Consider the following 10127-nt stretch of genomic DNA (forward strand, 5'->3'; position numbering starts at 1 on the left):
CCCCCCCCCCCGCCGCCCCGCAAGCAACTGAACCGCCTATGATGTCATAATCACAACCCCATTACCTCATCCTGCTGGGGGGGGTGCGTAAAGGGAGGAGAGGAGGTGAACGGCCACGGGCCCTCCTCAGCTTTACAAAGTGTTTTGGGTGAGGGTAAATTACAGAATCAAGTGAGCACATCTCCGCAACCATTGTTAACTCCTGGTTTATAAGGTTTGAGCCGATCCGGCTGCTGGAAGAGGGGCTCCAGGGACTCAGAGCAGGCCCTGATCGGCGCTTGGACTACATTTCCCAGCAGTCTTCACGCCACGGACCGGTCCTTTGCTGGGGGAAAGGGGATTCTTCCAGAAAGGTGACTGTATCCGTCTAGGTGAGAAAACAGGTGAGAAGCAAGTCGCTAATTCTGTTAAGCGGCCGGAAGGTTGTGAGAGACTGCAGCTGACTAGATGTAGACCTGGAGGGCGAGAGCGACGGCTTTGTTTACTTTCGTCCGACATGGCCTCCCCCACGAGTTTCAAGATATGCTTCCAACTGGACCCTTCCACCTTCTGTGATATTTTGGAGGGGGGTTGACTTATTAGTGAGGAAACCGCCCCATCATTAAATCAAAGCCTCAGGCTCGTTCCCGACAGTGCTACACTAGGAAGATTTTAAGAGGGAAACGACACAGAGCTCTGGACTCCGCAGGAGGTTCAGGGGGATTCTGCGAGCGCGAGTGTTCCCCCACTCGCCTCAGAGGCCCGTTGGTTCACGCCGGCGCCTTTTAAGGGCACCGTGGGGCGAACCGAGCGCTCAGAGCTGCTCCGGCCGCGGCCCTGGGAGCTGTTGGAGCCGCGGTAGGTGGCGGAGGGCAGGTGGCGCTGGGGCCTCGGGGCGGGCACCTCGGCCGTCCCTCCTCCTTCCCTTGCTCCCCTCCCCCAGACCAGCCGTCCGCGCGGCCCGGCCTCACAGGCCGCCTCCGCGGGGTGAGCACGGGACTTGGTGGGGGAGGGGGTGTCGGAGTCTTAAGTCCCAGACCCTCCCCATCCCTAGTGTCCTGAGTTCGCTTCCCGCGGCCAGATGTTGGAACCCGAGTGGGAAGAAGCCAGCGACAGCCCCTACCTCTGAAAGAGCTTCCCCCCCCCGTGGGGGGGGGTTAGCGTACGCCCCATGCCCCACCCCGCGGGGACAGTCAGGGCAACAGAGGGAGAGGTTGAAGATTGGAGGGGGCCTAGCCTTTTGCTTCTTCATCGGGGTGGGGGGAGGGGTGCTCCCCACTTGTCACCCCTATCCCCACAAGAACCATATGGAAAAATAGCAGTCAGATCCCCACTTACCTGTTCTTGTACCTCCCTTCCTCCCTCGTGTTTTCCTTCATTCTCCACCAGAGGCGAGGGGCTTGGACCTGGTGGGGGAAGATCCCCAGGGGATTTGTGACTCTCCTGTCCCTTGGCCTTACTTGATCCTAGGTTGTTCAGGTTTCCGCACAACCCAAGCATCCCTGAAGCACAAGTGTCAGGGGTTACTATTGACCAATAGCAGTGGAGTGGGGGTCTAATCTTTATTTTAGGGGGCTTGTGTTGGAAGAGCCTAGACTGTTAGGCCTGGTGGGGTTGCTGGAAGGGCCTAGCGGCCTGCTGGTCTGTAAAGGGCTGAGCCCCTTGCCAGTTAGGCTGAGAAGTTTTAAGTTTAGTGAACGTTCAGGGCTGTCTCTACCTCTTAGATACACAAAATGGAAGGGGTAGGAAGGCGATAAGAGAGGGCTTCTTAACACTTTTTTCAGTGCCTGCTTGAGAAAGAGGAGGCCCCTCGCGGAGCTGGTTTGCCTTCTTTTGTGTCCTGGTTTGATTCCTTATGGCTTCCGTTCCCCCTTTCAGCCTGGCCTGTTTTAGGAAACTCAGGTTGAGAGTATCAGTTGTGTGGTAGTAGTAGCATTGTTCCAGTTACCGCTGTGTGTGGCCACATCCCAATAATTAAAATGCAGAAAAACACAAAATCACTCACTTCACTTGATCCTAGAGAGGGTGGGAGTTTGCTGCTTGTTCAAAGCCCTCATGAAAAGCTTGAAAGAGTTTGCTTTACTCCGTGCTCCTCTTGACTGGTCAGCCTGAGGCCTGGGGTCTCTAGGGTAAAAGCCTGCAGTTAAGTTCCTCTCTGGTTGATCTTTGAGAGCAGAGTTAAGAAACCAGGAGCAGAAGTGATATGAGCTTTAGTTTCTCTCACAAGAACATGCGAGAAACAACTGAAAGGAGCTTGAAGGAAGCAGGAACTTTGTTCAGGGTGGTAGTAATAATTATGCATGAAAATTATAGTTAACTATAATGATGATTGATTTCTGCGTCTTTCTTCCAAAGAACTCAAAATACATCCAAGTGTATTTCTTTGCTTTTCCTTGTGGCCTCCTTCTGAAGTGAGAATTGGGTAGGGATAATTCCCTCCTTTGTAGAGTGTGATCTGCCCCCAAGGTCACAGAAGGAAGTACTGCCTTAGGCTTCCTTCCTTGGTGAGCAGGTAAGGGAGGATGGCATCCAACCAGAGAGAGACCCTATTGCCTTCTTCATCTTAATGATACCATCACTTCTGGCATGCCAAGGCTTTGAAGAACAACAAACAGAAAGAATGAGAAACAGCAGTCTGTGTGGGCTCCTGATTTTTATAGGTCAGATGGTATGTTTTTGTATATTTTGATATATGATGTTATATCATTCCTATGAGAGATTAAGATTATTGTATCCATTTTACTTATGAGTAAACTGAAGAATGTGAAGTGATTGCCAAAACTGCCTCAGCTAATTTGATTAAGACAGATTTCTTGATTGTTACATGAGCTAATGCTACATACATTTTCAGGTGAGCTATCTCTGTGCTGGTCATTTCTGGTTCTCCCTGCCTCAAGACACTAGGTTAAGCTGGGCATGGTAGTACATTCCTGTAATCTCAGTGGTTTGAGAGGCTGAGACGGGAGGTTCGCAAATTCATGGCCAGCCTCAACAACTTAGAGAGATCGTATCTCAAAATAAAAAAGGCTGGGATATGGTTTAGTAGTAAAGTGCCCCTGGGTTAAATCTCTAGTAACAAATAGAAGAACCTGGGTTATCCTCCCCTTTTCCTTTGAGCAAGGCTCCTTAAGCAATTGTGTGGGCTTGAAGCCTGTTCTCTAGTAAGAGTGAGTTAGCTTCCCCATCAGAATTCAAACATGAGAAAGAATCTTGATTGATTATAGTCATGGTTTTTTGCAGATATTCTAACAACTTAGTTGAATGAAGTCATGAAGTTTTTTTTTAATCTGTGTAGTTGAAATATAATTGGAATTATCCTGACCATTTATAGGAGAATACACAAAGATATCTATAAAATAATAATATATCAGTTGTTCAGGCTATGAGAGGACATAAAATCTTATTTACTCTGGTCTAAAGTAGAAAGTCATGCTTATAGCCATTGCCCCTCCTTGTATTCTATTTTGTAGTTTAGGAGAAGGTACCTCTCTTAGTTTCTGAGTGGAAGATAAATACTGGGCTAATCAGGATGGAAATAACCATTTGGGCTCTTTTCTAAGTGGTTCTGATATTCCAGATAGAAATGGCAGAGCATGAACCAGGTTAGGAATGGTAAATAGGTTTCAACCTATTGCTTGAGAACTCCAGTTTATTTTACTAGATATCTGGAGTTCCACGTTCAGTATGTTTCTGAGGCTATGTTTAGGCTTATCAGGAGCAAGCTGTGATCAATTAATATTATCTGCCAGAGGCTTGGCATAGTGGTGCTGTGGTATGTGTGCCATGCATTTTCCATCACTGGACCAGGTATATCTCTAATATCACTTGGGGCTGGTCCCTCTGTAATTGGCAGACTCAGCAGGCATGACTGGAGAGGGAAGTCCCAATGGTGCTAGAATGGTGCTGCAGTGGCAGAAGACGGCTCACGAGTGAGGTCTGGAAGAACGACAGGGAAGACATCCATCATTTGCTCCAAAGTGTGCAAGTAAAATCCTGGGGAGAATCATGATAACCTTGATCACTGAGCAGCTACAGAAACAGACTCTGGATGAGCTGAAATGTACACGCTTCAGCATCAGTCTGGTAAAAGACCAGTCTTCCTGCTTCTCCATGGCCCCTCCCCCTTTTTTCTGAGGCTGTTTGTTGCTACTACTTTACCCTTGTCCTGTAGTGTATAATTATTGTACTTGTACTGAAAGAGGCCACTAATGGCTTAGAACCCAGCCCAAAAGGAAGGGGGCAGGGATTTTTCCATTGATAGAGAAGGGATATCAAAATTGGGTGGAAAAGGGTTTGAGAAATTAGAAGATGTGGATTGTTCTACTAAGTCTCTAACACCCCTATAGCAAATGAATTGCAGGAAAGAATTTAAGAGGGCTTTCTAGAAATTTGTCAGTGTGCCCTGAACCTAAATCATGATAGCTATTCTTTCTTTCTTAGCCTTTGCCTGATCATGCAGACATCTCCAACTGTGGGAACCCTTTCCAGCTTGTGTCTGGTAAGGCATCATGTGTGTGTTTTGTGTATGTGTTCATGCCTCTATCCATGTATTTCTTTCACTGGTTTCCAGTGACTAGGACTAACTAACTATTTTAGTTAGCAAGAACAGTCTTAGAAGAGGATAAGTTTATTTAGTACTCATAGTTTCAGAGGTTTCAATACATAGATGGCCACTCCATTGTTCTGGTGAGGCAGAACATCAGGGTAGAAGGGTATGACAGTGGAAAGCAATTCAGAACATGACAGTCAGGAAGCAGAGATACCACTCACCAAGTCACCTGGGACAAAATACAAACCCCAAAGGTACGCCTCCAGCGACCTATCTCCTTCAGCCATACCCTACCTATGTCCTGTTATTACCTAGTTCATCCATTCAAGTGGGTTATCACACTGATTAGGTTAAGGCTGATAACCCAATCATTTCACCTCTTAAAATTTCTTGCATTATCTCACACATGAGCTTTTGAGGGACACATCATATCTAAACCATAATAGTAGCCTACCTCTACAACTTTTTTCTTGCCAGGGTCACTCTGAGATTGGCATATGTCTCCATTTTACTGCCTTAGAATAAAAGTTTTCTGTTTGTGCCTTTGGGGACTTAGTTAGCTTATATAGCTTATAGCTTATGGAGACTTTTTAAATCTTTTTTTTTTTTTTTTTTTTTTAAATCCCAGGTGCTTTACCACTGAGCCATATCCCCAGTCTTATAGTTTTTGAATTAGGGTCTCATTAAGTTGCTGAGGCTGGCTTTGAGTTTGTGATCCTTATGCTTTAGTCTCCTGAGCTGCTGAGATTAAGGTGTGTGCTCCTGGCCCTTTTTATTTATTTTGAGATAGGGTCTTGTTAAGTTGCTGAGACTGGCTTGGAACTTTCAATCTTTCTGCCTCAGACTCCTGAGTCCCTGAGATTTCAGGCAGACACCATCGTACCTAGCTAATCTAATTTTTAAATAGGTAGTACATTTATATAGTTCAAAAAATTTTGAATACCAACCAAAAGTTTATACTGATAAAAGTATATTCTTTACCAGGCAAGGTGGGGCATACCTATAATATCAGCTACTTGGGAGACTGGGGCAGGAAGATTGCAAGTTTGAGGCTAGCCTCAGCAAATTAGTGAAGGCTTAAGCAACTTAGTGAGATCCTGTCTAAAATTAAAAAAATAAAAATAAAAATAAAAAAGGCTGAGGTTGTAGCTCAGTGGTAGAGCACTCCTGGGTTCAGCCCCCAGCATCACACACATAAAAAAGTCATCTTCTCCTATCTCTTGTTCTTCCAGCTCCTACCACCTCCCTAAAAATAACTCTTAGACCTGGGGTTATTGCCTTTACATGCATGAAGTCCTGGGTTCAATCTCTAGTACTGAAGGGGAAAAGAAAAAAAAGCCACTCCTATTATTAATTTCTTATATACTTAACTGGAATTTCTTTATACAGTTAAAAGCAAATACAAATGCATATATTTATTCCCACTTTTAAACATATGTTATGCTACAATCTTTTTTTGGTACTGGAGATTGAAGCCAGAGAGGCTTTACCACTGAATCATATCCCCAACTCTTTTTACTTTGAAACCAGGTATTCCTGAGTTGCTGAGGCAGGCTTGGAACTCCTGCTTCACCAGTTGCTAGAATTACAAGTGTGTGCCACCACCACTCCTTGGCCCCCCCCCTTTTTTTTTTTAATACAGCCAAGATGGGTTTTCTGAAGCAAGAGGATTCTAAGTATAAGGCCTCAGTAGCTTAGAGAGACTGTCAGCAACTTAGTGAGACCTACTCTCAAAATAAAAAAGAAGCCACATGCAGTGGTATATATGTGTAATCCCTGTGATTCAGGAGACTGAGAAAGGATTGCAAGTTTGAGACCAGCCTGGCCAAATTAGGGAGATCCTGTCTCAATAAAATAAAAAGGGCTGGGTAAAATACCCCTGGGTTCAATTCCCAGTACTGCAAAAAATAAAAATAAATAAAAAGTTAAAAAGAACTGGGGACATAGCTTAGTGATAAAGCAACCCTAAGTTCATTTCCCAGTGCCCCCTTCCAAAATACAACTAGGAAATCTTTCCCTATCAGTATGCTGAGCATTTCCTTGTTTTATGTAGCAGCATCTTATTATACTGAAAAAAATATACCATAGTTTATTTAACCAATCTCCTATTGATGTATAGTTAGGTTATTATTTATTTATTTTTTGGTATGTAAATTTGTGTTTTTCTTTTAGTACTTGAAATTGAACCTAGGGATGCTTTACCACTGAGCTATAACCCCAGCCCTTTTTGCTTTTTATTTTGATACAAGGTCTCACTAAGTTCCTTACAGGCTTGCTAAGTTGCTGAGGCTGTGATCAATGATAAATAAACTTGTGATCCTCTTGCTTCAGCCTCCTGAATTTTGGGATTACAGGTTTGATTACTGTTACTGGCAGTTTAGGTTATCTAATCTTCTGTTCACTATATAAAACCTGTACACAGGTCATTTTTAATTGTTTATTTTGTGGTACAGGGATTGAACCCAGGGTAGTCTACCATTGAACTACATTCTTGGCCCTTTTTATTTTTTTTATTTCAAGACAGGCTTCTCACTAAATTACTGAGGGCAGGAATTGAACTTGCAACCATCCTGCCTCAACCTCCCAAATATCTGGGATTATAGGCATGCGCCACCATGCCTGGCTCATAAGTCATTTTTCACATGTGAAAATATATCTGAGGTGGAAATTCCTAGGTTATGAACTAGGGCCTATTCATAGGCATAACTAATAGACAGCCAGAAATCTCTAATCCATGCTGCTGGGTTATTCAGCATCTCATTTTCTTTTCTGGGATAGTTGGCAAGGAAAGTGGATTGGGAAAAGCATCTTCATTCAGTCTTTTCCTACTGTTAAACACTTGATGAAAGCCAGGTATTATGCCATAAGTACCCTTAAAGACCCATGGTCCCTGATTTCATGGAAGTTACAAACAGAGGAATTATTGGCTGAATTGAGTTAGCTAAAAGTTTTGTCATCAAGTTTGACTTCATATACTAGCCAACTAGACAGAGGAGCTTGAAGTAGGCCCTTTCTCAGTGTGCTATTTCCCAAAAGTTGATTTTTGATTGGATCATTCTTTTTAGCCCATTTCCCCTTCCTTCTCTTGGCCCCATCTGTTTGGCTTTAAGAGAAGGCCAAAGAGAAGGGAATCAGAGTATTTGGGTAGCCAGACAGAACGGAACATCAACAGTTCAAAGTCTTAGGGTTTCCCAAGCACAGATTCTATCATCAAAGGTCTTCCCCATTCTGTTTTTCCTCTCTAGGAATAAACAATAAACAGGCCTTAGGAATAAAAGTTATCTCCCACCTGCTTAATTACCTCTTACTTCTTGGCAGCCCTGAAATTCTGTTCGTCCTGTTGATATATGAGAAGGGAGAAGGCCAAGGAAAGAAAGTATAGTCTGCTTTTCAGAACCTGGGCAGGGAGCAAGGAGGAGTGGTTAGAAATAGGGTTAGATGGAGTGGAGTGAGGGTAAGCCTGGCACACACACAGACGTGTTTGTTTCTCATGTAATGTTTTATCTTTGAAAGTGAGTTGAAGGCAGCATATGAAATACAGGTTTTTGTTTTGTTTGTAGTGCTTGGAATCGAATCTAGGGCCTTGCACATGCTAGGCAGGCACTCTACCTCTGAGCCCTCAAATAGTTTTTTTGTTTTTTTTAGTACCAGGGATTGAACCCAGGGGTGTTAACCACTGAGAAGCATCCCCAGCCCTTTTTTATATTTTATTTAGAGTCATGGTCTTACTGAGTTGCTAAGTGCCTTGCTAATCTGCTGAGATTGGCTTTGAATTCCCAATCCTTTTGCCTCAGCCTCCTGAATTGCTGGGATTACAGGCGTGTGCCACTGCACCCAGCCTGAAATGTTTTTGATTCTAGGTGATTTCTCAAAGTAGAGGCAGTATAATAGAGTGGGTTTAAAATACAAAAACAACAACAACAACCAAAAAAACTTGATATCACACAGACCTGGATTTGAATCCTGTTTGATTGATTTAGTAGGTACTGGAGATTGAACCCAGAGGTGCTTTACCACAAAGCCACATCCACAGCCCTTTTTATTTTTTATTTTGAGACAGTCTCTCAGTAATTTGCTTAGGGCCTTGCCAAGTTGCTGAGACTGGCTTTGAATTTGCAATCCTCCTGTCTCAGCCTTCTGAGTTGCTGGGATTACAGGCGTGTACTTCCATGCCCAGCTGCTTTAGTCATTTGACTGCTAAGCTATTTGGGGCAAGTTATTGAACTTGTCTCATGTGAAATGAGGATAATCATAATACCTCTCTTATAGAGGTTTTTGGGAAACCACATGAAGTTCTCAGTACATTGTGTGTCAGATAAGCTCTCAGAAAGTGTTAGCTCTCATTAATATTTTATTATGAATGCCTTCCAGAAGGTGCTTCCTGGAGGGGCCTGCCCCACTGTTCCTGTGCTGAGTTCCAAGACAGCCTCAACTTCAACTATCACCCCTCAGGCTTAAGCCTGCACCTCAGACCACCCAGTAGGGGAAGCTCCCCACAGGAGCAACCCCTCTCCCAAGTCCTAAGCCCTGAGCCCCCAGACCCAGAGAAGCTTCCTGTGCCCCCTGCCCCTCCATCCAAGAGGCACTGCCGTTCACTCTCAGTGCCCGTGGACCTGTCTCGCTGGCAGCCAGTGTGGCGGCCCGCCCCCTCCAAGCTGTGGACTCCCATCAAGCATCGGGGCACTGGTGGAGGGGGTGGGCCGCAGGTGCCTCACCAGAGCCCTCCCAAGCGGGTCTCCAGCCTCAGGTTCCTCCAAGCTCCCAGTGCCTCTTCTCAATGTGCCCCAGCCCACAGACCCTACAGTCCCCCTTTTTTCAGTCTGGCCCTGACCCAAGATTCCTCTCGACCCTGTGCCACCTCCCCTCAAAGTGGCTCCTGGGAGAGTGATGCTGAGTCCCTGTCACCCTGCCCACCCCAGCGCCGCTTCTCCCTGTCACCCAGCCTGGGCCCACAGGCAAGTCGCTTCTTGCCGTCTGCCCGGAGTTCCCCTGCATCTTCCCCGGAGTTACCCTGGCGACCTCGAGGTCTCCGTAACCTTCCCCGAAGCCGCTCACAGCCTTGTGATCTGGATGCCCGCAAGACTGGGGTCAAGCGGCGCCACGAGGAGGATCCCCGGCGTCTGCGGCCTTCCTTGGACTTTGACAAGATGAATCAGGTGGGACCAATATGATGGGGAGAGCTTGGATAGGAATGTGGGGGGGGGGTCGGGGCATCGTTTTTATTCCTTCTTTTGAGCCGTCTCCTTGTTAGAGCTTCCCTGAAAGCTCTTTTCTGTCTGAGCTTTATCCTATTTTTTTAATGGTACTGGAGATTTAGCTAGGGCCTAATACATTCAAGGCAATTGCTCTACCACTGATCTCCATCCCAAGCCCTTATTTTATTTTGAGACAGGGTCTTACTGAGTTGCTGAGGTTGTCCTGATCCTCCTACCCCTGCCTCCCTAGAGGCTGTGATTAAGTCTGTGATTATAGGCATGTGACATCATACCTGGCCTGTCTGAGCTTTTGGTAAGATGATCCACCAACCTGGTTTGCATTGGACTGTTCAATTTTAGCACTGAATGTCTTTTTTTTTTTTTTTTTTTTTTTTTTTTTTTTT

At 45.3% G+C, this 10127-nt stretch overlaps 1 protein-coding gene across 1 annotated transcript in view; it reads left to right on the forward strand.

The window, feature by feature from the left end:
• Nucleotides 1-1003: 1003 nt before the first annotated feature.
• The window catches only part of Fam53c (family with sequence similarity 53 member C), a 25129-nt gene continuing 16005 nt past the window's right edge, over nt 1004-10127 (forward strand). Inside the window, exons 1-4 of the mRNA XM_048811870.1 lie at nt 1004-2647; nt 3833-4062; nt 4420-4477; nt 8900-9684. Of these exons, the coding sequence (XP_048667827.1) occupies nt 3985-4062; nt 4420-4477; nt 8900-9684 (921 nt within the window). The 5' untranslated portion in view covers nt 1004-2647; nt 3833-3984. The remainder of the gene's footprint in view (nt 2648-3832; nt 4063-4419; nt 4478-8899; nt 9685-10127) is intronic.

Source organism: Marmota marmota, unplaced genomic scaffold (assembly GCF_001458135.2).
Source record: "Marmota marmota marmota unplaced genomic scaffold, marMar, whole genome shotgun sequence".
Classification (NCBI taxonomy): Eukaryota; Metazoa; Chordata; class Mammalia; order Rodentia; family Sciuridae; genus Marmota; species Marmota marmota.